Here is a 27,083-nt window from a genome sequence, read left to right as displayed (position 1 = left end):
TGGTAACAGATGCCAGCCTTCTGGGCTGGGGAGCAGTCTTGGAAGAAACGTCTCTTCAAGGAACATGGTCCGAATCAGAAATGACCTTTCCCATCAATATTCTAGAGATTCGGGCAGTACGCCTGGCCCTGAAGGCCTGGACGCTTAGACTACGGAATTGTCCTGTCAGAATCTAATCCAACAATGCCACAGCAGTGGCATATATCAATCACCAAGGGGGCACGAGAAGTCGTGTGGCCCAAGGGGATGTGAATTATATCCTATCTTGGGCAGAAGACAACATTCCTTGTCTGTCAGCAATCTTCATTCCAGGGATAGAGAATTGGCAGGTGGACTACTTGATTCGCTACCAGTTGTTCCCGGGGGAATGGTCTCTTCACCCCGATATCTTTCTGTCAATATGTCAGAGATGGGGAGTTCCGGACGTGTATCTGTTTGCTTCCAGGTTCAACAACAAGATCGACAACTTTGTGTCAAGGACAAGGGATCCGATGGCATGCGGAACAGATGCCTTGGTTTTTCAGTGGGATCAGTTTTCACTGATCTATTCTTTCCCTCCTGTTCTGCTTCCGCGCCTTCTTTGCAGGATCAAGCAGGAAGGGAAGGAGGTGATTCTTGTGGCCCAGGAGATCTTGGTTTGCAGAGATCGTAAAGATGGCGGTAGGTGACCCATGGACTCTATCACTATGGCCAGTCCTTCTCTTGCAAGGTCCAGTATTCTATCCTACCTTACAAACGCTAAATTTAACGGTCTGGCTATTGAGACCCACATTCTGGAAGACCGTGGGCTGTCAGCTTCAGTAGTTTCTACTTTGGTTAATGCTAGGAAGCTGGCCTCCAGAGTCATATACTATAGAGTCTGGAAGGCATATGTCTCCCGGTGTGAATACAGGGGTTGGCACCCCAGGAATTATGTCATAGGTAGAATCCTTGAATTTCTGCAGATGAGATTGGAAATCAAGCTAGCCTTGAGTTCTATCAAAGGCCAGGTGTCGGCCTTATCGGTGTTTTTTCAACGACCACTTGCTTCAGACCCTCTGGTTCGTAACTTTATTCAGGGGGTAACGCGAATTAATCCTCCAGTTAGGTCACCCCTGAACCCTTGGGACTTGAATTTAGTCCTGTCTGCATTACAAAAACAGCCTTTTGAGCCAATACGAGATATTCTCTTGGTCCTCTTGATGAGGAAAATCATTTTCTTGGTTGCCATATCTTCTGCAAGAAAAGTATCAGCGTTGGCTGCTCTTGGAAGGATAAGGTTGTATTGCGGCCTCATCCTAATTTCCTACTGAAGGTAGTGTCAGGTTTTCATTTAAACCAGGATTTTGTTCTGCCTTCATTTTTTCCAGAACCTCGTTCTGTGGAAGAAAGGTCACTACATTCTCTTGATGTGGTGAGCAGTCAAGGTTTATTTGAAGGTGACCGCTCAGATTCATAAAACAGATGTTTTGTTTGTGTTGCCAGACGGTACTAAGAGGACAGGCAGCATCAAAATCTACTATTGCTAAATGGATTTGTCAAGTGATTGTTCACTTTTCATATTAAAGCGGGGTTCCACCCAAATTTTGAACAATATCTGTATGTATTCTCTTCCTTGCCTAGATGCTGACATGCCGTTTAAAAAAATTTAAATCGCCGTAATTACCTTTTTATTTTTCTATTCTTCTTTGCACTTCCTGGTTCTCCTCCCGTGGGAGTAGGCGTGTTTCTAGCCTCTCCCAGACTCCACACAGCCTCCTGGGAGCTAGTCTCAGGCTTCCCAGGATGCCACTGAGCATGTGCGGGAATGAGCGGTGAATGCTGGGAGCACAGCATTCACCGCATCCAGGAAATAAATGCTTGTGGGCTTCAAATGCCCACAATGAAGATGGAAACCGCCTGCAGTGAATAATATAAGTTATTCTTTCCGACGAAATCTGACACAGGCGGACATATTACACACAATATGTGAGAGTGTAATGCTGAGAAGAAAAGTTTGTGAATGAACTAAAAAAAAAAAAAAAAATGATAGGTGGACCCCCGCTTTAAAGCGCACTCCACCAGGGCTGTTAGTGCTTCTTGGGCAGTGCATCACCAAGCCTCCATGGCTCAGATCTGCAAGGCCGCAGCTTGGTCTTCAGTCCATACATTTATCAGATTCTATCAAGTACATGTAAAAGGCATGAGGATATCGCCTTTGGGAGCAATGTATTGCAGGCTGCAGTATGAGTCCTCTAGTCTCTTGGTGCCCTATTTTGTTGTGTCTCCCTCCCTTCAGTTGGCATTGCTATGGGACATCCCACATAGTAACTACTATGGCTCTGTGTCCTGTCATGTACGATAACAAAATAGAATTTTTAAAACCGCTTACCTGTAAAATTCTTTTTCTTTGAAGTACATCACGGGACACAGAGGTCCCTCCCTTCTTTGGTATACACGTGTATTTGCTTTGCTACAAAACTGAGGTACTCCCAGTAGTAGGAGGGGGTTATATAGGAAGTGCACTTTTTGTCTTAGGGCGTGCCAGTGTCCATCACCTGAAGGTAGCCTATAACCCACATAGTAACTATTATGGCTCTGTGTCCCGTGATGTACTTCAAAGAAAAGGATTTTACAGGTAAGCTGTTTCAAAAATCCTTCTTTTTTTTTTTTTTTCGTTCAACCCGCTGGTTGAATGAAGAAAAAAGAATCCCCTATATGGGCTGCCTTAACGTGGATGTAAACCCGAATTATATATTTTTTTTTTTTTTTTATGTCATAATGTAGAGTATAAGATTTTCTATCATTTGAGCCCAATCTTGCCACAAAGAGTTAATCCAGCTCTGAGCAATCCCCTTTTATTGTTCAGTGAGATAAATCTTGACAAACAGAAAAACTTTGTCAAATCCACCCCCCACCCCACCCCCTTGTTGTGAGTGACGGGTGATTTACATATCTTGTGCACTAGCCTAAGACATGCATTATTTTTTAATTCCCACCCCCACTCCTTTCTTCAGCAGCTCTGCAAGGATTGCCTGTTCCACACCTCAGCATGATTTGGCATGCTGAAGTCATGTGGTTACTTTCCTGTCTCTTCACTGGATGTTAGAGATCATAGCAGAAATTCAGTGTAAGAAATATACACAGGATCACGTTTGTAGCTGCTGTTTGTGCTCCCTAACAGGGGTGAAAAGCTGACTGGTGTTCTAATCCCACTCCACTCTATCCAAAAAACTGTTTTTCCTTCAGTTTATACTTAAAACTAAGGATTGAATTAAAGTAAGAACATGGGAAGCTAGCTAAATACACTGTTAAAATAAACATGTGAACTGTTTTGCCTGACCAGAAGATTTATAATTCAGTTTATATAGCCAGGTCAGTGATCTTACTTTCTCCCCTTCTGATGAAGTATTACAGCATGGTCAATGTTTTACTTGGCCTGTGATTGGTTAGTTAAGGAACAGCATACTGATGAGGTGATTCAGAACTCACTCAAAGCAATTCCATTTAACAGTGCTGTTCAGAGAGCACGCATTTTGAGATCTGCGCAGTTGTACACCCACCCAATAGACTTGCACATCACTCATAGTTCAGTTAGATATGCAAGCCCCTTTTAAGAAGATAGGGCAAGGATTGCAATGGATCTTTACTAGCTGCGTTAATCTGAAAGATCACCGATTGTTACGAATTACTGGACTTTGTACATCATTATTGGTCTTTGCACTCTTTCAGATCAGCAATTTTGAGTCATTAAACACTTGAAGCTATGTGTTTAAAGCAGAACTTAACCCAAAAGGCAAAGTTCCGCTTGTTTGCACCCCTCCTCCACTGCCACATTTGGCACTTTTTGGGGAGGAGGGGGGGAGACGGCTACCTGGTTTTGACAGGTACCTGCTCCCACTTCTGGTCAGATCGCCACAGCAATCTTACACTGCTGTCAACCAAAAGCTGACACAAGAGTGGGGGTGGAGCTGAGTCCCGCTTTCTGTGTCAATGGATGCATATCAGGTGCCCCCATGGAGGCTCACTCCAAATAGGAGGGGCCAGCGGGGAACCCCAGAAGAGGATCAGGCCTGCGCTGTGCAAAACCATTGCACAGAGCATTTAAGTATAGGTATGGTGTGTTTGGTTTTAAAAAAAAATAAAATTACGATAGCTTTAGGATGACAGCGCCTTTACCCAACTCCCGATTGAAGAATTGGCTTGGGCGAGGATATCGCTGGATCTATGGACAGGTTAAGGGTCCTTCCATTAAAGGTCAGCAGCCACAGTATTTGTAGCTGCTGACTTTCATTTTTGGGGGGAAAACGGAGCTCCTCTTTAAATGCAACGTAAAAGGTTTGTGTTGGGTTGAACCTCTTCCAAGCCTTCAACACTTATGTATCTAATGTGTGTGTGTGTGTGTGTGTGTGTGTGTGAAAATTAAACCTGTCTGGTGCAGGTGTTGTGCAGGTGTTTTGTTTTGAAGTGAATTTAACCCCCCCCCCCCCCAATAAGTCAACTGACAGTCACTGTTAAATCGTTCAATCTTGTATTCCCTAATTTAGGTCAGTTTTGTTATTCTGGAGGCTTAGACAGTAACGCCAAGCATAATTGCTATTGAGACTGCTGTTCTGGTTACGTTACCCAGGAGTCTAGGACGTAGTGTTGCTTCAAGCATTTTAAAGTGGATCTGAGACTTTGTAATGTGAGGATCATCCAGAGGGCCATCGCACAGTGTTCAGTTCCCAGTAACTATTAGTTTGCCCTGACACAATTACAGTGGTAGTACAGAGGCGGGGAATTTTGTATGTGTGTGTGTATGTATGTATGTATGTATGTATGTATGTGTATATGTGTATATATATATATATATATATATATATATATATATATATATATATATATATATATATATATATATATATATATATATATATTTATATATATATATATATATATTATCATTTTTTTTTTTCTTTTCTTATAAAATTTTACTTTTATTATTGCCTTATAACTGCATCTGAACAAAAGTTCACGTAGCCTATGCTACTGCACAAAACAAAGTAAGATATAAATGGCTACAGCTTTAAGAATTACACAGTAATTTTGTTGTAAACCTCCTGATAAAAAAAATAAAATAAAAAAATTAACAAAGCATATCCTTAGTGTGTACTTGCCTCACTCCAAAGCACTGAATGACATTTTATTTTCTCTGCTGTCTAGTCCCTCTGCTATCTGCATGACTCACTGCTGAAATGTTTTCTCTAAGAGATGAAGGGGATGGGAGAGAGGAGCTCCAGCACACAGTTTTTGATTGATGGCCCCAGCTGTGCATGTTTCGCTATGTGGAGGGGGATGTGTATCTCCTCCCCTCAGGTCTCAGATTACACTGGGCTCTCCTCTGAGTTGTGCAGTGTGTGATGTCAGATTCCCACACCCTTCCTTCTGGAGCTCAGGTTTGCTGTGTAAAATGTGTAGGAGGCTGTAGAGAAGAGGACTACAGATAAACGGGTACAAGTATGTAGCAGAATTTGTTTCATTTGATTAAAATAAGCATTTCATTTTTTTTTTTTTTATTGTAAAGCAGTTGTTTGGACAGCCTGTTGCCTATATCAGTAGGGAGCTAAATGTCCCACTAAGCCTCTATAGCGATTAATGGTTATACATAACTGCAGTCCTTGTGTACATTTAATGCCACTGGTTTCCTTGCCTTTGTGTTGTGTGGTGGTGTGTGGGTTTTTTTTTTGCATAATATTTTTCTTTTCCTTCATTCCCATATCTGACCTACTACAAGCTAGGCTTGCAATATCCAATATCTACATCCAACTATACACCCAAGGCATGTTTAAATTCATTGAGATGCTTAAAAGAAAATTTTGTCTTTTGATGTTTGTTCTTTTAGTTACCTACATCCTGGATGTGTAGCTAACATGCTTTTGGACTTTGCATGGTGTTCGCCTTTAATCATCTATTAAAAGGAGATTCTCCTTCAGCCAAACCACCCCAAATTGGTCTAAAGAGTATATATGTGTGTGTATATATGTATATGTGTGTGTGTGTGTGTGTATGTATATATATATATATATATATATATATATATATATATATATATATATATATATATATATATATATATATATATATATATATATATATATAATTATAATTTTTTTAATGTTATTTTTTCCATCCCCGTACAAAAAATACTCCCCAAATTGAGTGAATAAATGAATGTTGGTCCAAAGATTTTGCTGAACTGAAAACTGGAATGAGCTCATATCACAATAGTTATATCCGCCTAGGATAAACTCTGCCAACTCAGATACTGCTACAAATCTATAGTTGTATTTTACTCCATTCAGACTTTTTAATACTGGTAGACAAGGCAATCCTTCTTGCCATAAGGCCTCATGCCCACAGATGTTTTTACAGCTGCTTTTATGAGCGTTTTTTTGCAGCTTAAAAAACGCCTCTCCATGTTGGCCTATGGCCTCATGCCCACCATGGCGTTTTTGAGCTGTAAGTGGCATAGACCTTTTTTAAGCTCCAAAAAAACCCAGGACCACTGCGTTCTGAGGCTCCAGCGATAGAGCTGTAAAAACACCAGACGCCGGTAAAAGGTGTTAAACAGCGTTATGCCCCGTCCACTCTTACTCTGTCTCTGTTCAAAATCAGTGGCTCCCTACACAGGTTTTTAAAGTATTTTACTAAGGCAGCTCCGCTGATTTTGAATAGAGACAGAGAAACGCAGCTGAAAGCTAGCGTGGCTAAACATGCATTGACGCCAATGCAAAACGCAAAAAACAAAAAAAAACAAAACATTTTTAACGCCACTTTTTTTCCTGGCGTCCGTACTAGCTTTGCAGCTTGTTTTTTAAAATGTCTGTGGGCAGGAGACCTAAATGTCAAGCAACTGAAGGAGACCTCATGTATATGGTATGGGGTTGAAACAAAAAAGACCCTTTTAATTGAAAGTCACAGAATTTTGTTGTTGATATTCACTATACTGAATGTAGGCAGCTTTGACAGATGCGTCCTAGGTATTCTTGGGGACACTGAATTGAGAAATGCTATGAAGGGTTTTTTATTTATTTTTTTTAACTATATTCAAAATCCAAGAAGACCATTTTACTGAATGTGACAAACCTTAACCAAAAGCTGTACAAAAAAATCACCACATGGTACTCTTATAACCGTTGACATGAAGCCAGAGTGTGCCGTGAAAAGCTTGGCAAAATTTGGTCAGACTGGGCAAGGTCCTCCTAAAACCTGTGAAGAGCAACCCCTGTACAAGCGTTCTTGTTAACTGGTTTGTAATATTTATATGTGCTTTATTGGTAAGATGATCAGTAACAAAGGACACCAAACATATATTATATTTCTTATTTACTTTTTTACCTCACTGCACAGCCAGGACATTTACTTTAGCACTTCAGGGTTCACCTTTACATTTTTGTGGATTATCTCCCTGCTCAGTAGGCAGAAGTGATAATGCTGAGTTCATTATCCAATATGTAAAAAAAGACGGCGTTAAAACAGAACTTCCATCCTGGTAAGGCTTCATGTACACGGGGCGTTTCTCAACCTCTCCTGAACGCTGGAACATCACAGCTAGTAATCCATGTTTAAAAACACGTGTTTAGCAGCGTTTACAAGCCGCGTTTGCGTTTACTAAAGATAACCTCTTTAGTCCCTCCCAAATGATTAGAAAGCACTAAAAAGTATTTATTTCTATTTCAGCCATTCTGTGAGAGCAGTGTGCTTGTAGCTAGCTGTTTATTTTTTGGTTGGTTTGTTAACCGTTTGCCGACCAGCCACTGCAGTTGTGGTGCGGCAACATGGCTTGGCTGCGTGCATCGCCGTCATGTTACGTTGCTTCCTTTTGGCCACTAGAGGCACGCGCGCCCCCTGCTCGCCCACGGAGCCGGTGCGAGTGCCCGGCGGTCAGGATCACCGCCGGGCTCCCGCGTTCGCTCAGGGCACACCGAGAACCGGGATCTGTGTGTGTAAACACAGTTTCCGGTTCTCTGAGGGGAGAAGAGACAGATCGTCTGTTCATACAGAGTATGAACAGTGATCTGTCATCTCCCCTACACAGTCCCCTCCCCCCTTCAGTTAGAACGCACACTAGGGAACACAACCCCTTGATCGCCCCCTGGTGTTAACCCCTTCCCTGCCAGTGACCTTTTTACAGTAATCAATGCATTTTTATAGCACTGATTGCTGTATAAATGCCAACGGTCCCACAAATGTGTCAAAATTGTCCGACATGTCCGCCATAATGTCACAGTTCCGTTTAAAAATCGCAGATCGCTGCCATTACTAGTAAAAAAAAATTAATAATAAAAACTATCCCCTATCTTGTAGACGCTATAACTTTTGCGCAAACCAATCAATATACGCTTATTTTTATTTATTTTTCCCAAAAATATGTAGAAGAATACATATCTGCCTAAACTGAGGGGAAAAAATTTTTTTTTTTTTTTTTTATATACATTTTTGGGGGATGTATAGCAAAAGGTAGAAAATGTTGCTTTTTCTTTTTTTCAAAATTGTCACTTTTTTTTTTTTTTTTTGTTTATAGCACAAAAAATAAAAACCGCCGAGGTGATCAAATACCACCAAAAGAAAGCTCTATTTGTGGGGGGGGGGGGAAGGATTTTGTTTGGGTGCAAGGTCACACGACCGCGCAATTGTCAGTTAAAGCGACGCAGTGCCGAATCACAAAAAGTGCTCTGGTCAGGAAGGGGCTAAAATCTTCGGGGGCTGAATCTGTTAATATGGATCCCATGATGAGCATGTGTGAGGAAATGCTGCTGATGTTGCTTTTGCTGGGGCTCCAAAGATGTAGAAAATTGCATGAGAGGTAGGGCTGGGGAAAAAAACGATTTTGAATCGAGTTGAGAGGTCAAATCGATTCAAAATTTCAGCCATTATAAGAAAGGGATGGATACAAGAGGGTTTTTCGCACAACATGTTTATTAAAAATATATATAGGAATGCATTCACATAGCAAAGTATTGATTCCCAGTGCTGGAAATGAATTGCCCAAACTAAAGAGGAACGCTCCATTTCCTGTTCAAATCACATAAGTGGCCTCTAGGGAATGTGGTCATCTGGTGTAGGCTGCCCTCAACATATTTCGTCATTTTGACATCCTCAGGAGCAGTGTACTAATGTGATAGGCAGACTGGAGGCAGATGGGTGACAGGAAGCTGCAAAACTTACCAGGGAGAGAAGTTTTTTTTTTTTTTTTCGTGCAGTGTAACAGGGGTGTGAATTGAAAGATTGAATATTGCAGAGTTGTCATCAGCTATAACACTTTCTTATTTGTCTCTTTATGACAACATAATGTTACTAAGGCACATATTCCTCATGGTAGTGACTCGAAAATGGGACTCCAAAATGTTGCTCTATTCTCAAAATATCACATTGTACATGACAATAATGAATGTTAAATGGCACTATGCATTTGGTAATCCGTTACAGAACCCCAACACTTGGATTCTTAAGCTGTATAGACCGCATCCGAGTACATTTTTATTTTATTTATTTTATTTTTTTTTTTTGATTTGCAAGATTCTCTTCAGACAGTATTTACAGATCCTTTTGGCATGGAAGACCTGTTTCAAATGTGCATTTATCAGAAGTTTTGCTTTCTTTTTTGGGACTCTTTACACAGTGTTAATTGTTGGCTGATTTAAAGTGGCGTTCCACCCACTTTTACAACTCTTCAGCATCCCTCACTAAACTGTGCACTGTAAACAAATTGGATATTTTTTAATTTTTTTTTCTCAGCACCTACTGTATATCTGCTGTATTCATTTTTCACTTCCTCCTCCCTGGCCGCGGCCCATCGCATCATTTCCTGTTTGCAATGCCTTCTGGGAAGGGGCGGCAACTTCCTCTGAAACTGCTGTTGCTATGGAAACCTGACCTGAAGCCTATTACACTGCTTGTGCTGCACTGAGCATGTGCGAGATCTGCAAGGATGAGATCCAGGAAGAAATACAGTCTGGCTTCAGATGCCAACACTTAAGATGGCCACGGCCTGCTGTAAGTTTATAAAATAACAAACTACTGCTATAAACTAACAAAACAGACCCTAGTTTACAGACTAACTTTACTAGAATACATTAACCACTTCAATACAGGGCACTTAGACACCTTCCTGCCCAGACCAATTTTCAGCTTTCAGTGCTGTCGCAGTTTGAATGACAATTGCGCGGTCATCCAACACTGTACCCAAACTAAATTTTTATCATTTTGTTCCCACAAATAGAGCTTTCTTTTGGTGGTATTTGATCACCTCTGCGGTTTTTATTTTTTGCGAAACAGATAAAAAAAGACAGAAAATTCTGAAAAAAATAAAAGTTTTGCTTTTGTTTTTGTTTAAAAATTTTGTAAATAAGTTTTTTCTCCTTCACTAATAAGGCGGCACTGACGGGCACTGATAAGGCGGCAGTGATGAGGGGGCACTGATGGGTGGCACTGATATGCAGCATTGATGGGCATTGATAGGTGGCACTGGTGGGCACTGATGGGCACTGTTAGGCAACACCTATGGGCACTGAAAGGCTGCACAGATGGGTTCTTATGGGTGGCACTGATGGGCACTGATACGCGGCACTGATGGGCATCCCTGGTGGCACTGGCAGTGGTAGGCATAGGAGTGGGCACTGATTGGCAGCTGCCTGGGCATTGATTGGCAGCTGCCTTTGCACAGATCAGTATTTCCCTGGGGGTCTAGGGGGCATACCTGGTGGTCCAGTGTGGCTGGTTTCCCTGGTGGTCCTGAGCGGCTTCCCTGGTGGTCCTGGGTAGGATCCGAGGGGGGGCTGTGCTGATAAACAATCAGCACAGACCCCCCCTGTCAGGAGAGCAGCCGATCGGCTCTCCTCTACTCGCGTCTGTCAGACGCGAGTGAGGAAAAGCCGATCACCGGCTCTTCCTATTTACATCGTGATCAGCCGTGATTGGACACGGCTGATCACGTGGTAAAGAGTCTCCGTCAGAGACTCTTTACCTAGATTGCTGTTGCGGGGTGTCAGACTGACACCCCGCAACAACGATCGCCACGATGCGCGCCCCCGGGGGCGCGCAGCGGCTCAATATCCTGAGGACGTCATATGACGTCCAGTCGGGATATTGAAACCACTTTGCCGACGTCATTCTGCTATATGGCGGGCGGTTAAGCTTGTGTATTATAGGGGTATTTTTATTTAAAAAGTATAATTTCGGCCGGAACACCACTATAAATTAGAAGGGTACAGTGAAGTTGGGTAGAGTATTCTGTACATGTTGAAGTGGGTCGTGTTCGAGAGCCTAAGTTTATTGGGGGGGCTAACCAGACAGAAAAGAAATTCAACTCTTTCTGGTAAGAATGAACTCCGATACCACTGGGATGTAGTTAAGCTTTGCCAAGCTCCCTGTATTCTTTTTGCATCCTGCTGCATTCTGTATATTGGCTTAGAAAGGAGAGTTCAAAGAGCTTGCTCCATTTTATGCACTTGACTGAAGATGGCAGTCAGTTCATCAATCGGCACAGCTTGCTTTCACTGCCAGGAACATTCGACTTTTGATGAGATTGTAAAATGAAACTCATAAGGCCTTTTTGCACACGATACTCCTGTTTTGAGCATCTCCCTTACCCCCCCCCCCAGCCTTTTAACGCACATATATGTTCTCACAGCTATCGCGTATTTCCACATGAGGCGTAAATTACTGACCAAAAATGCGGATTTTTATTTTATTTTTTCCTGAAGAATGCATGGCGCTTGTTTATATGCCTGTGTGCGAAGGCACATTTACAATTAATGGGCTGTATTTTAGCTTGGGGATGGAGGAAAGTATTTTACAGATTTTTGTAACTTGTTATGTCTGCAAAAAAAAAAAATAAAAAAAGACAAGGAATGTTTAAAGTGTGTGTGGTATTCGGACGATTTTCTAGGTAGACCTTACAGAGAAACTCTTCTCTTCTGGAGCTTGTCACATTATAAACTTGTGCAGAATCTAGGGTTTTTTTTGTTTTTACATGGATACGCTATCAGAGTTGGTGTTTGTAAAGCTTTAGGGTTTTTTTTTTTTTTTTTTTTTTTTTTTAACACGCATGTTATACTACTTCTGTGCAAGGGTTTTGCGCAGAACGGCCTGACCCTCCTCTTCTGGGGTCCCCCCGCTGTGCTCCTGGCTCCTCCTTCTCGAGTTCCCCCACAGAGAGCCGATGGCTCCTGCTAGCTATCTATCCAATGAGGACTGGAGACAGCGGCTAGAGCTGCTGTGCTCGTCCCCATCGCTGGAATGATCAGGCTCAGGTAAGAAAAAAGGGGGGTCTGGGGGGGTGCTGCAACGCAAAAAGTTCTTCACCTTAATGCGTAGAATGTATTAAGGTGAAAAAAACGTGAGGGTTTGTGTTTTTTTTTTTTTTCTAGAGCTGCACGGTTCTGGCTAAAATGAGAATCACAATTTTTTGCTTGGAATAAAGATCACGATTCTCGCAGTGAGTTTTTTTTACTTTTAAGCAACAAGTGTCAGAAAAAAGCTTGGTCTTTAAGTGGTTAAACTGACCTCATTTACAGACCGAAGTTCCTTCCCTTTTTTTTTTTTTTCAAAATAGATTTGATTGAAGTTTTCAATAATACAACAGTAGAGACTGTGAATCGTTCAAGCATAAAGCAGTGCAAGAATTGGTACAATTAAGTATACAGACGGTCCCCTAGTTACAAACATCCGACTTACAAACGACTCCTACTTGCAAACGGAGGGCGATAACAGGAAGTGAGAGGATGTCTACCCCTAGGAAGGGAAATTCACATCTGTAAGAGGCCCTTTCACACTGGGGCGGGGGTGGCGTCGGGGGTAAAACGCCGCTATTAGCGGCGTTTTACCGTCGGTATGCGGCCGCTAGCGGGGCGCTTTTACCCCCCGCTAGCGGCCGAGAAAGGGTTAAATACCACCGCAAAGCGCCTCTGCAGAGGCGCTTTGCCGGCGGTATAGCCGTGCCGTCCCATTGATTTTCAATGGGCAGGAGCGGTATACACACCGCTCCTTCACCACTCCGAAGATGCTGCTGGCAGGACTTTTTTTACCGTCCTGCCAGTGCATCGCTCCAGTGTGAAAGCCCTCGGGGCTTTCCCACTGGAATTAAAGCAGCGGCATTTTCGGGTCGGTTTGCAGGCGCTATTAATAGCGCCTGCAAACCTCCCCAGTGTGAAAGGGCTCTTAGAGCTATTATGGGAAAAAGGTACCTCCACTGATGCTTTACCACCAAGGCTTCTTTCCACAACAACCCAAAATTTACAAAATCCAATTGTCATTGGGACAAAGTGAGCTGAAATCTGAACAGGGACACAGACAGCAAAACAAATGTTACAAGGGTGTTAACCCTTCCCTATGTAATTCAAAAAAGCTTAAAAATTTTTTTTTTTTTTTTTTTTTGGAGCTACACTTAAAAATGTACCTGTTCTGACTTACAAACAGATTCAAGCCTACAGACCACCTGTACTTGTTTTAACAATGTACGCACAAAACAAAGCGTGTGTACTTACAGTGAACTTCGGTAAACATTAAAGTAAAAGAAAAAAATAAAGGGGTATTAAAGGGAAGGTAGCAAGAGAACAGCATGATAAATACAGTTGTGGCAATTCGAACCGAATGTAAAGTAGTGTTGTCAGAAGTGTTAGTTAAGTCTTTTAGCATACCATCATTCCCATGGAAGCCATCAGGTTTTTTTGACAGCTGAGCAGACACCTGCGCTACACTTGTTACATAGAATTGAGGAAATGCTGGGGTTAAGATCATGAGGGGGGTTAAATTGAGATGTCGTTCCCCCCCCCCCCCCCCCCCATATTCACTGGTACCTTGCTGTTATTCCTGTACTGACTCCGCCACCTGAAACTGCTCCTTGGCACCTCTGTAGTTCATACCTCTTCCCCAAGTGACCAGACTGCGACATAGTAATTTTGTAGCAAGTCACAAAGTGAGAGGCAGGAAGATCGAGGGGCCAGCAGTTTTTGTGGATAGTCCACAATCATTGAGTTATCTCTGCAGCGTTAAGCCTGGGGCACACTAGTAGGTTGGTGTGTGTTTTTTATTTATTTTAATTTTTTTCAAATTCAACCCAAGGGACTGAATGGGAAAAAAAACCCTGAAGGGCTCAGGAGGAGCCGCTGTACTAATTATGTGATGTTTGTGCAGTGGTCTCCCCCGCTGAGCTATTGTGGTGTTCAGCCATTGGCAGAGCGCTGATCGGGGTAATCTTTTAAATCTTGTTTGATATATAAATCCGTTGTTGGTATAGACAGAAACACGCCCAGATATTTCAATCCTCTCTTCCTCCACTTAAAGGGGTATAGGATTGTAAGATCTCTACCTTCATCTCATTGTGTACCATTATATAACCAAAAAGTCTCAGATAGCGTTCCATTGACCTGAATTTTAGCCGTAGGATTGAAGTACAAGGCGTCTATCCATCTCGGCATTCACGGTCCGATACCAAATCTATGTAATGTCTGTAACATAAAATCCCAGTCTAGTCTATCAAAGGCCTTTTCAGCATCTATTGATAGAAAAAGAGCAAGTTTCTTCCCCTTTTTTGCTACATGCATCAATAAAGTTGTTCTTAGTATATTATATTATCTCTTGCCTCCCTCCCAGGAACAAAACCCGCTTGGTCATTCTCAATACAGTCAGGCATAAGTGATCTCAGTCTTTCGGCCAAAATCTGAGCATATATTTTAACATCCTCATTAATCAGATATTGGCCTAACGCTCGAGCACAGTGATGGATCCTTAACTTCCTTACACAGAAGTGATATATAGGCCCCCAGGGCTTCTTGACAGATTTTCAGGCCTTCCCCAATGGAGTTCATATATAAATGATAAAAAGGGGTCAGAATACCTATAAACTTTTTAAAGTATAAGGATGTGTAACCGTCCGGACCTGGACTTTTACCAGCCTTGCTTTTCCTGATTGCCTGCTCAATTTCCACCCTGGAGGTGTCTTTTTCTAATTTACTTGAATCTTCCTCCGATATTACCAGCAACTTAATTTACCGTAAATACTGGTCTATTTTATTGCCTTTATTTTGTCTATCCTTCTAGGTTTTGAGTGGCATTTACTTGATATGAGTGATAATACTCCAAAAAAATTTTACTTACCGTATATACACTCGAGTATAAGTTGACCCGAATATAAGCCGAGGCACCTAATTTTACCACAAAAAATTGGGAAAACTTATTGACTTGAGTATAAGCCTAGGGTGAGAAATGCACAGCTACTGTAAATGGAAAAGAGGGTCAACAATGCCCATTTGCAGCCTCACTGTGTGCTAGGCAGCCATAGGTCCCCCAAACTTCAAACTCGGTAGTTAAGGGTTCCTAGATGCCCCCTAGCTGCAGTCATAGTTTGGGATCTATGGACCCAAAGGGTCCTGAAATGATATTGCTGCAGATGGACACAGTTGACCGACTTTGGGGCCCCCGTATCTTGGGGCCACTTGGTACTAGGAACCCCAAATTTGGTGTAAAACCCAGTGGAAATAGCACTACAACATATCCAAAGCTGTGATTCCTAGAACCAAGTGGCCCCGAGATACGGGGCCCCAAAGTCAGTTCGGAAAATGTCAAGCACTTTTCTGCAGCAGAGAGACATTTTCTGAACTGATTTTTGGGCCCCGTATCTCCGGGTCACTTGGTGCTAGAAACCCCAGCTTTGGATATGTTGTAGTGCTAGTTCCACTGGGTTTGCACACCAGATTTGGGGTTCCTAGCATCAAGTGGCCCCAAGATACTGGGCCCCAAAATCGGTTCGGAAAATGTCATTTTCTGCTGCAGAAAAGGGCTTGACTCGAGTATAAGCCAAGGGGGGCACTTTCAGCACAAAAAAAGTGCTGAAAAACTCAGCTTATACTCATCTCTCCCTTTTTTCTCTTTCATTTTTGTGATTTATAATTTAAGTTCCTTCTAGATTTCATCACCCCTGCCAACCTTTGCTCAGGTCTGTTACCAAATTCATACTGAATTTTTGCTGTTCTAATGAATGCACGTTTAGCTTCTTGCTCCATCAATTCCTTCAATGCCTCACGTTTTCCTATTCATTCCCTGGAGAGATGGTTTGAACACTGGTCATGTAAATGTTTAGAACCATCCCCTTAAAGTGACTGTAAAGTCTCGTGTGTGTGCTTGGGTGTTTTGTTATTTTTAATTAAAAAAACAAAAAAAAAAAAAAGTGTATACTTGCCTGCCCTTTGTAGTGGTTTTGCATAGAGCAGCCCCCATCGTCGGCGCTCCTGGCCCCTCCTACCTGTTAAGTGCCCACACAGCAGGCAGCTTGCTATGTGGGCAGCCGAGCTCCCTGTGTCCATTCAAACATGGAACTGTGACTCGGCCCCGCCCCCTTACTCTTTTCGCTGACTGACTTTGACAGCAGCGGGACCCAATGGCGCCCCACTGCTGTCTCAGCCAATGAGGGGAGTCCCAGGCAGCCAGAACTCTACGCAAAAGTGGAATTTTCACTTATTTGCTTTCCAAAAGGCTTCACTGCCAGTTTCCCCTAGTGGAGATGATGGCAGCATCCAACAGCCGATCTGAAAATCTGCTGAGGTGCTGACATTGCGTGGTCCCTGGACAGGTAAGTGTCCATATAGTAAAAGTCAGCGCCTACAGTATTTGTAGCTGCTGACTTTTTTTTTAAATTTTTTTCCCTAGGCGGAACGCTTCTTAAAGGAAAGCAGTATTTGGTTATCCATAACTATCCAGGAGTAGTAGACCTTTGTACATATTGAACACCTTCCTTACACACCTCTGTAAGTCACCTATTTTGCAATCCAGTAACTACCTACTTCGTACCTGGAATATGCTTTTTCCTGCCATGTAGTTCTACTTTGTTCTCGCAGAGCGAAAAGGTCAGATTTGCTGACTGTAAGCAAATAGACAAAGTAAATTTAATTTGCTTTTATTCTTCTAATACATTTTGCTTTTAGTGACTTAACATTTCAGTTTAAAAACGCATATAGACACACAAATGTCCCACTCTTGGTGCTCAAGTTGTTCAATTTTTCAAAGGACAAGGGCCATTCTTGGCATTTTGGAAGAAGAGTTGTGATAATGTTCCTGCTACCCCCGGTTCTAGTCAACTTTTGATTTTAAAAAGTGTCTTTAGAATTTAATATGTAATGACACCAAAGTTTGATCAGGAAGGAGTTTTTATTTTCCACGCTTTTGGATTATGCATTTTTTTTTCCCTGTTTTTCTTTAACTTGAGGAATTTTTTAACCTGTGAATCTGTCCCTGTCCTTACATTTACAATCTAGTGTTCTACTTCAATTACACACCCCTTCTACAGGGGCCAGTTAGCTTTGATACCAGTTACTCTACACCATGTTCTTGGATTGGCAGGAAGAGAGAAGTTTGAACTTCCTGTAGAAACCCATGCATTGGACAGAGAAAACCTGTTCACTTTTTGCTAATGGACTTTTCAACCCAAACTGTGGGTGGTATAGCTAATCGTAAGTTCCATTGCTGCACTGTTAAATGTTTTAGCAGTTAATCGCCTGTTCATTGTTTTTATTTAATGATAATGTGAAAGTTTGTTTGGTGTGTGTGTGTGTGTGTATGTATGTGGTGTGGTGTTTTTTTTTTTTTTTTTTTTTTTTGTTTCCTGACCACCCTACTCATTACACATAACATTTTCTATTTTAATGCAAAACATACAGTAGTGTGTCTTCTGAATGGTCTGGTGTTGTAAGAGGGGTCATGAGACCAATTCTGTTTAATTCATAAGCGATGATAGAAGTTGGTATAAAAAAATAATATAACTCTCTCAGCGTTTTTCTGACAATGCAAAGCTAAGCAGTGTAAAAACTTCACAACAGGATAGCAACTATACAAGAGGACATCAATAAAACAAAGGGATGGGCAACTACAAAAGAGGTGTAACATAGAGAAATGTAAAGTAATGCATTTGGGAGTTAAAAATAGGAAAGCAAATTACTCATTGAGAGGAGAACCACTGGGGGGAATCGAGGATGGGAAAGGAACTGGGTCTCCTAATAGATCACAGGTTTAGTTAAATAGCATGCCAAATTGCTGCAAGCAAGGCAAGCCGACTGTCAACATGTAATAATAAAGGGTATTTACTCAAGGGATAAAATTATAATTCTACCACTTTACAAAACTGATTTGGCCATATCTTGAATATGCCGTCCAGTTCTGGTAAGCCAGTCCTCAAGAAGAATGTGCTGGAACTGGAGAAGTCCAGAGAAGGGCAACAAAGCTTATAAGGGGGGCTGGAGGACCTTGGGTATGTGTAATGACTACAAACCTTATAGTATTCTCTATGGAGAAGAGGTGCTTAAAGTGGTTGTATACCCACTAACAAAAAAAAAACAAACCTGTAAGACAAAGGCATAATGAGCTAGTTTGCATAGCAAACTAGCTCATTATGAATTACTTGCTTCAGATTGAAGCTCCAGCTGGTGACATCGCTCCCGGAGTTACTTCCAGGTATCGTGGGCTCCGGTGCTGTGATTGGCCGGAGCTGCGATGATGTCACTCCTGGCAACGGCACGAACGGGTCATTGCTTTAGTGTGCATGTGCCGACGACTTTGGCACATGCTGATACAGGTGATATCTCCTAAACTGTGTAGGTTTAGGAGATATCCGGGGTAGCTACAGGTAAGCCTTATTATAGGCTTACCTTTTAGTAAAACATTTTTTAAAGGGTTTACAACCACTTTAAGAGCAGATATGATCACAGCATACAAATATCTAAATGGCGATTCCAGCATAGTGATAAAATTATTCATTTATTCATTATTAGGGTCACTTAGGACATGCAACCACTCATTAAAGTCGGACGAGAAGCAGTGTGTAAGGGGTTCTAATGTTACTGATAAGGATGTAGAACTCTTTCACTGTTGGTGTCAGTGAGGAGTGTCGATTCATTTAAAAAAAAAAAAAAAAAAAACTTTTAGATAAGCATCTTGACGAATGTAATATACAGGCATGTGGAAAAAGGTAGTGACAAAAATACCAACGTGCTAACACAGGTCTGATGTCTTTATTTGACCTCGACTATGATTTTGGAGCCTTTTTTTGGTATTGGTACATCTTTTTAGAGGGGACTGGCAAGGGAGTTATTGCAGTCTGTGCTGCACTGCATGTAATTGTATTTTCATGTGTTGGATGTAAAGTGTGAAGCTGTTAATAGCCATTTTCCCACTTCATCACTTATAGTTGTGAGGCATTGTGCAGAATGTGTTGGGTTTATATTGACAGCATAGAGAGCTGAGTTTCTTAGATGTGAATGGGAAAAAAAAAATCAGTAGAGCGGGTTAGAAAAAGAAATTGGTTATGTTTTTGCTGTCTGTAATGATATTGGGAGCATGTCTTTACCCCGGGGACACGAGGACAAGATATTAGAGCATGTGGTTCAGGAGGACTCAGAGTAGTAAATACGATGATCATTCTTTACTGTAAAGTAAACCTGGAAAGAAATAAGACGCTTGACATTGCAAAGAGCACACACATACCTAAGTGGTCAGCAAACTGTTATCTCCTTAGGTGGGTAGCACCTGAACTCACACACTCTATTCTTCTAGTTGGAGCTCTATCATGCCCCTCGCATCCTCACTCAGTGCCTCTCCCTAGTGGTCCTGTAGGTGAAGTCAAGGATTTGTATACAAGTGTTTAAAAAGTAGCTCGACTTTTATTCAGAAAAAAACATTCTCCTCTGGGAAATCTATGTACATTGCAGGGATTTTAACAAACCTTGGTGCAGATTCCTACACCCCCTTCTTCTTCTTCTTCTTCTTCTTCCCTTTTTTTTTTTTTTTTTTAATGATATAGCTGTTTGTCTGTGTCCATGTACTAATTGAATCTGTATGGGAGTGATTTTAAAATGATTAATTTGATACTGTACTTGCAGGGTTCTAATGAAGAAAGTGACAGGGTCTGCATCCCTTTAGACATGATTTCTTTTTGGGAGTATCTCTCCAAAAATGATTTTTTTTTGCAGGGGATGTATCTTATCAGTAAACCAATCGCACAAGCAAAAAATAAATTTTTTTGGTCAGTGTTCTGTACAACAGCTGTGTTCAGAACGCCTACAGATTGTCATATTGCATTTTACAGAAAATTACAGAGCTGTTTTTAATGGCATTCAATGTTAGTATGATGTGTGTTTATAAATATAAGCTCTCATTACCAACCTTTGAATGCACAGAATGTCTTTGCTGCTAACTTATGTTTTTTCAAATTGAATATTTTTCTGAATGCTTGGATTAAAAGTCCACCTCCCTTTTTTTTATTTTTTTACATTTTTTAATTTAAGGAGTTGACAGACTTGCAGCGTGATCCTCCAGCCCAGTGCTCAGCAGGACCAGTAGGAGATGACAGTACGTTTACCTGATGTTATGTTTATATTTTGTTTGTGCCTGACCTGTTTCAGAACATACTTATGATATGTGTTTTTCTCTCCGCAGTGTTTCACTGGCAGGCCACAATAATGGGACCTGTAAGTATGGGGTTTTATGTATATAATTCTTTAGTCCTGAGGACAGATGGCAATCATTTTAATGTAGGTCCCGTGTGTGGGAACATAAGGAAAGAAATTGGAATTGGAGCTCGTAGAAAGTTGGAAAATGACAGCCTGTGTCATCTTAGACGTTATGGACAACTTCTCTATCTCTTGCCTCTAGTTGTTCAAAAGTCCCATTGTGCATGGCCACCTTTTAGCCTGAATTATAGTCTCTAGGAGCTGATATGCTGTGAAAAGAGATTAATAGAGAAGGTAGACATTGCTCTTTGTTTTTGGAGTATTTGGAAGCAATGATCTCACCCTTCCTACATTTAAAAAAAAAACTTCTATCTCTCTACATTCTTGTTTACTTGTTACTGGGGAACCTTGCTTCCTCCTGCTCTAAAGAGCTGTCAGATTTACCCTTCCCCCCTTGGATTTCCTCCCCTCACAAGATTTTGATTAAAAGTTAGCCCAAAAGTTTAAGATCCATAGATCTGTTTAGTTAAAGTGACATTAAGGCTGCATTCACACCTGAGCGTTTTCAGCTCCTAAAGCGCCAAAAAAAAAAGCCCAACAAACAAAATCCCATTAACTTCAATGGCACCTGTTCACATCTGAGCGTCTTGTTACCTGAAGCAAAATGCCTGAAAAACGCCCTAAGCTCAGAAAACAACATGAGCTTCTTTGGGGCAGATTACAGGCATTTTTCTGCCTTTTACATTGGTGACCTGAACAAAAACGCGGTAAAAACAAGCAAATTTGAAACGCTCAGGTGTGAATGCAGCCTAAAGGTTTGTTTAATTGTTTTTTCTTTTAAATAACAAACATGTCATACTTGCCTGCTCTGTGCAGTGATTTTTGCACAGAGCAGCCCTGGTCCTCTTCTTCTCCCAAAACGCCCTACCCATTGAAATGAATGGGCAGCGCTGAGGCACTTCGGCAGCACCCCAACATGGGCGCTTTTAACCCTTTGACTGCTAGTGGCGGTTAAAAGGGCCCTGCTAGCAGCCGAAAATCGCTGCTAAAACTAGCGGCCCTTTACCGCTGACGCCTGCTGCTTTCAGTGTGAATGTAGAATTACAACCACTTAAAGACTAACCCCACTTTCATGGGGGAAAACAATGGCAAATAAAAATTATAAAATTTAGAGGCACTCGCGGGCCTTGCAGAGGAGGAAGAAGATTGTCGGACAGTAAAGATTTATTGTTTCACACTAAAAATACTGCTGTTTTTAATCTTCCTCCTCTGCAAGAATCGTGAGTGCCTCTAAACCAGGTTTGGATTTATATGGATCTTTGTGGGTGACCACCTTGGTATTTTAAACAGTGTTGTGGCTACCCTTGGAACTGTTTATTTTTACATACACATACACATATTGTAGTGGGGTGCCTGTAAAACAGGTTAAAATTTACAAAAAAAGTGATTGATGGGGATATATGTTCCTTCACGGATTCTTAGGTTTGCAATCTAAGATAATTCCAACAAAGACTTCAGGGTAAAGATGGATAGTTCTTTACCCTGTATTGGTAATGTCCATTCTGGGGTTGGTTTTATTGGGAGTCTGATTGAGATCTGGGTGGGACAGACTTTCAAGTCTGTGGACCACCGTTTAAGGTTTTCTTTTCAGGTCTTGATTAGGGCAGCTGGTCCTAGCTCTCAGGAAGAGAGAGTATCTCCATGTGAGGAGACATCTAGGAGCATGGCTACTCATCCCTGATGTTGGATATAAAGGATTTGCGTTTGTAAGGACGCTTACTACAAGACCAAGGACTGGTCAGTCTATGGACACAGTAAGGCTCAGTAGAGCAGAAGTTTGTTTGATTACTGGAAGAGCTGGTGGTTTGAGGGACCAGTACCTGTAGCAGCAGTGCTGTTTAAGAGTAGCCAGGTGGGCTTGTATTATGTGTCTGAATGATGTTTAAACCCCTGCGTGGGCTTCCTGAGTGAACTTTTGTTTCTTTTTTTTTATCATTTAATAAACGTGGGCTACCAGGCCCTTCACTATAAACGCCTGTCTGATGTGGACTCACTACATGAAAACGCATTTACCACTGAGCTGAACAATCCCCCATGCCACAATATGCATACATACGTGTGACTCAAGCCATATTGTAATTGAATGTTTAATAAAAATTACCTTTCCCTTTTCAATTTGCAGCTCTGTAATTTTCTGTACAAGTCAATGCAGTATGGAAACCTGGGGGCTTTCTGTGCACAGTTGGTATACAGAACACCCCCAGAAATTACATTTCCTGATTTTTATATATTTTTTCCCTGAAGTCAGCATTTAGGCATCCTCTGCAACAAAAAAAATATTTTTGATGAGATGCTCCTAAAGTAGTGGTTCTCAACTCCTGTCCTCAGGACCCACTAACAGGAGTTAACCGCTGATAAAGCTATGCAGGCGCTGTAACTGCAGCCCGTCTTTTTTGTTTTTTAGGGCTTGTTTACACCATACATGCATGAAAACTGTGCAAATATCTCTTGCAGAAACATCAGTGTCACATCAGTTTTCAGTGAGTTTTTACAGCTTGTTCACGTGTGGGCTGGCCGCAGTGAGATTTGAAACAGAGTCCTGTGCGATTTCAATCCAGTTCAGTTGCGGTTTCTTATTGCATACATTACAGTTCGCTTTGCAATCGCACTGCTGAGTGAAATCACTTCGAACCAGGCTTTGAAATTGCGCTGCAAACCAACCAGCACATGTGAACCGAGTCTGAAGGTATTGGAGCATTTGTACAAGTATTAGTGCAAATGCTTAATACCGATGCCGGTATCTGTGCAATGCTACTGTTCAATAATAGTCAAACATTTTCTTCAGAGTAGAGAAGATAGGAATTGAAATTCATGCAATATTCCTTATTCACCCAGGGGATTTGTTTCTCAACAAAATTGTAATTTCCTTTTGAAATACTGCTTATTAATTGTACCCTTTAATCTTCCAAATGTGTATGCTACAGCTTAATACCTAGTGATCCTGCTAGTTACCCTGGATTCTTGATCTAAACTGACCATGCCAACCACAGGAGCAGATCCAAGCTGGTGTGGTCAGTTTGCTCCCTGGGGATTGCGGCTAGAAGTTACAGGATTCCGTAGCTGCGCACGGCGTACCTGTATCAGTTTTGTGGCTATTCCTCCCCCCATCCAGCCCTGCTTATATTGGACAGAAAAGGGCGTAGCTGAAAAACTGACACTTCAGCCTGACACATTCAGTGCACACTAACCTTGCACCCTTCACTCCGGCTGAGGCAAACAACCTTGGCAACTTTGCAATCATTACGGATATCTGCTTTTACCAGCAGTTGCCCTCAAAGAAAATGGCAATGTTTGACAACGGTGGGGGGGGGGGGGGGGGGATGGGACTCTTGGCCACAAAACTATCCTATATCATACACTAACTGGGAATGTGCTTTACCACTGTGATCTAACACACAGCCCGCCCACGTAAGACATGCCGCCTGTTAGGATTAAGACAGACCTAAATAAGACTGCAGTCACATGACCATCAAATGAAACTTAAAGGGTAAATAACATTTTTTTTTTCCAAAGCGTAATTAAATAAGAGTCTTAAAATACGATTTGCTTTATAACAGTGTGGTTGTATTGTAGTGGCTTCACAGATACTTAAGCCGTGCACGTCTCTATTGGTGAATATACAGTCTCCTCTGCCTGCTGATTACTATCTTGTCTTCAGCAACAGACCATCAGGACAAAGACCAAACATTAATGTTAAAAGGAATAAAGATTGCAGTCTATTAATTTTTCAATGGGCTGCTAAAGCACTCCAGCATGGCCACAGCCTCTCCTGACCTTTTTCTAACGCAACACGTGAAAAACTTACCTTACATGGTGGTTTGCTGCAAGGCATGTGCATTGCCTTGGTGCATCAGGGTGCCATTCAGTATGAATGACACCGCAGTGCACTAATGCATGCATGGTGTGACACTGCAGAGGATTAATAGCAGCTTTAGTATTAACACTGTCATGTTGTGATTTCTGGTAAAAACTACAAGGAACCTGCAATTTGTGAATCACAAATGGCTAAACGAAAAGGGGATTAAAGGCATTTTTAGTGAAGGTTAGAATCTCTATTTTATTTATTGGTGTTCTATTGTTGCAATTCCCCTTATCTCCTATATGCTCCTCTGGAAATTGAACAGATTGTTTTGTCAGTATGCTGAGAAATTAAGATTAAATGCCATTGTAGATCTGACATGAAATTCATTTCCACTCTGATAAGTAAAGCAGTATTTTTTTTTCTGCAGCCTGACAGTCCATATCAAGGTGGAGTCTTCTTTCTCACAATCCAGTTTCCAACAGATTATCCATTCAAACCGCCAAAGGTGAGAAGTTCTGTGGGCACAAATGTCTTTTGTCATGTTAAAGTCAAGCAAACAAAGATTAAGATTTGGTCTCTGTAATAATCTATACGAAGATGACATTCCCAGAGAATGGATATGCACCAAAAATGTCAGGGATATCTTGGCAGGTCAGAGCCATGGAAGGAATCTATGGTATATATATCATGGAGCACTTATCTGTATCACTGGGGGATGTTTTGGAAGACCTTTCTAAGTAACAGCAAGAATTTAACCCTTGTAAATCTCTATACACATAGTTACTGCATGTAATGCAAGCCTTGGCCGCATTGCTTGCATACATCAGACTGTTTATGGCTGGCATAACACTTTCTGCTCTGCTGCATCACATTAAAGGCCAGCTTCACTGTAAAGTGATCAGGGGTCGCCAGAATGTTGCCCTTTGTTTGCATTTATGTGGCCCTCGGGACACTAGTCCTCCCACTGGCATCTGCGATGGGGCACTAGTCCTCACACTGGCACCTGTGATATATATATATATATATATATATATATATATATATATATATATATATATATACATATATATATATATACATACATACATACATACATACATACATACATACATACATTATAATATTTATATAAATTTTTTTTTTTTTTTTTAGGTTGCGTTTACGACAAAAATATACCATCCAAACATAAACAGCAATGGAAGTATTTGTCTTGACATTCTGCGATCACAGTGGTCCCCAGCTTTGACTGTTTCAAAAGGTAGATTATCTTCAAGATGGTGTGCATTCATATGTTTGTTTCATTTTTTTCTTTTAAATATTAGAATATTTTCCTATAGAATAGTGTTTCTGAAATAAGCCATTGTATGCCTTTTTTAAAATGACCATCTGCTTTGAGTTCCCCTGGACATTAGATGATCAATACACTGTCAGTTTTATTAGTGTAGGTTACTAGATGTTTATGGCTAGTCGATCTTGCAGGGCTTTCTGTAAAGCCAACCATACATGGATCGAACCAGCTGACCTGGACAAATTTCAATATATGTATGGACAGACTATAGCTGGCGGTACTAATCTGTGTTTTCTGATGAAGTCTCCCTGCTGTCAGAATACAATAGTTCAGTGGAAGGGATTCCCCCCGTCCACATCAAGTGTGTGGATGGGGGGGAATCAAGTCGTTTTCTTTTGTTCTGCCTTGCTCTGTAAGTGGAGCAGCAGTAGATTATTCTTTTTGTTCCTCCAAGGTAAACTTTTCTTGAAAATACAAACTCCAGAACTGTCTTTTCTTTCACTGCTTTATAATTCACTGACTAGAACCAGCATGTGTATATGAGCTTTCCAGTGACTGCACACTCAAGAACTGCCCCAGACCTTGTGTTTCCAGAAACTAATATTAAGGACTAAGAGATACAAGTACAACTTTTAACTAAACTTGGGGAAATGGTGCAGCTTTCATGGAGATCAATGTTTCAATCATAATGCTGCACAGTCCCTGTTGTAAAATACAATTACATTTTACTTTTCATCTTGCAGTTTTTTTTTTTCTGATTATCTGGTGGGACAACAGATCATATTAAAGTGAAGTTCTGCTTTAAGTCAGCCGCTACGCATTCTGTAGCCGCTGACTTTTAATAAAACGCTTATCTGTCCTGGAATCCAGTAATGTCGGCACCCCTTTCAGCTTCACAAATGGTTCCCTACTATGCATCGCTCTGCGCTTTCTGAATGGCCCGGCGGCGGGGGAAGGAGGTGGGGGCCCGAACTTCCCAGTGGTCTTGCCGGGGAAGTGGGGTAAGAGGTACTCGCTCTCCCCCCCCCCCCCCCCCCCCCCCCCCAGCACAGGCCATCCTTCTTACCAGCCTTGGGTTCTTTCAGAGGTTGCTAGGGGTTCTTTAATTATAAAGCACTTTCTACCTCTCAATATGTAGTAATTTTTGAGACATCAGTATGTCATACAGTATATTCATATAAAGTATTGCTTTTATTAAAGTCTCTCAAACCTATTGCTGCTAAAATTCATATAGGCTTCTTGAAATATATGCAACATACCTCACCAATGTCAACACCATTTATAAAAAATTCCATATGCCTTTTGCCATCTACTCATAACTATTTTACTGTCATCCACCAATCCGTAGAGAGCAATGGATGGACCCATCAGGTCCGCATGTTAGTTTGTATGGCCGACTGGATCGGACCATCCATTGCTCTCCATGCAGCGGTCTGTCCATGTAAAAGGGGCCTTAGTAAATCAGATGTACGGAGGATAAAATGCTTTTAATCAG

At 41.5% G+C, this 27,083-nt stretch overlaps 1 protein-coding gene across 3 annotated transcripts in view; it reads left to right on the top strand.

Annotated features, from left to right (window-relative positions):
- Nucleotides 1-27,083, top strand: part of UBE2D1 (ubiquitin conjugating enzyme E2 D1) — a 78,135-nt gene that overhangs the window by 46,988 nt on the left and 4,064 nt on the right. For 2 of the 3 annotated variants that reach the window (XM_073596343.1, XM_073596344.1), the window contains exons 2-5: nt 20,274-20,337; nt 20,425-20,456; nt 24,728-24,805; nt 25,453-25,558. In XM_073596343.1, the coding sequence (XP_073452444.1) occupies nt 20,274-20,337; nt 20,425-20,456; nt 24,728-24,805; nt 25,453-25,558 (280 nt within the window). The remainder of the gene's footprint in view (nt 1-20,273; nt 20,338-20,424; nt 20,457-24,727; nt 24,806-25,452; nt 25,559-27,083) is intronic. The other variant, XM_073596345.1, reaches the window with a different exon arrangement.

Source organism: Aquarana catesbeiana, linkage group LG08 (genome assembly GCF_042186555.1).
Source record: "Aquarana catesbeiana isolate 2022-GZ linkage group LG08, ASM4218655v1, whole genome shotgun sequence".
Taxonomy (NCBI): domain Eukaryota; kingdom Metazoa; phylum Chordata; class Amphibia; order Anura; family Ranidae; genus Aquarana; species Aquarana catesbeiana.
Note: the sequence above shows the minus strand (reverse complement) of the source record. Positions and strands in the feature narration are given on the sequence as shown.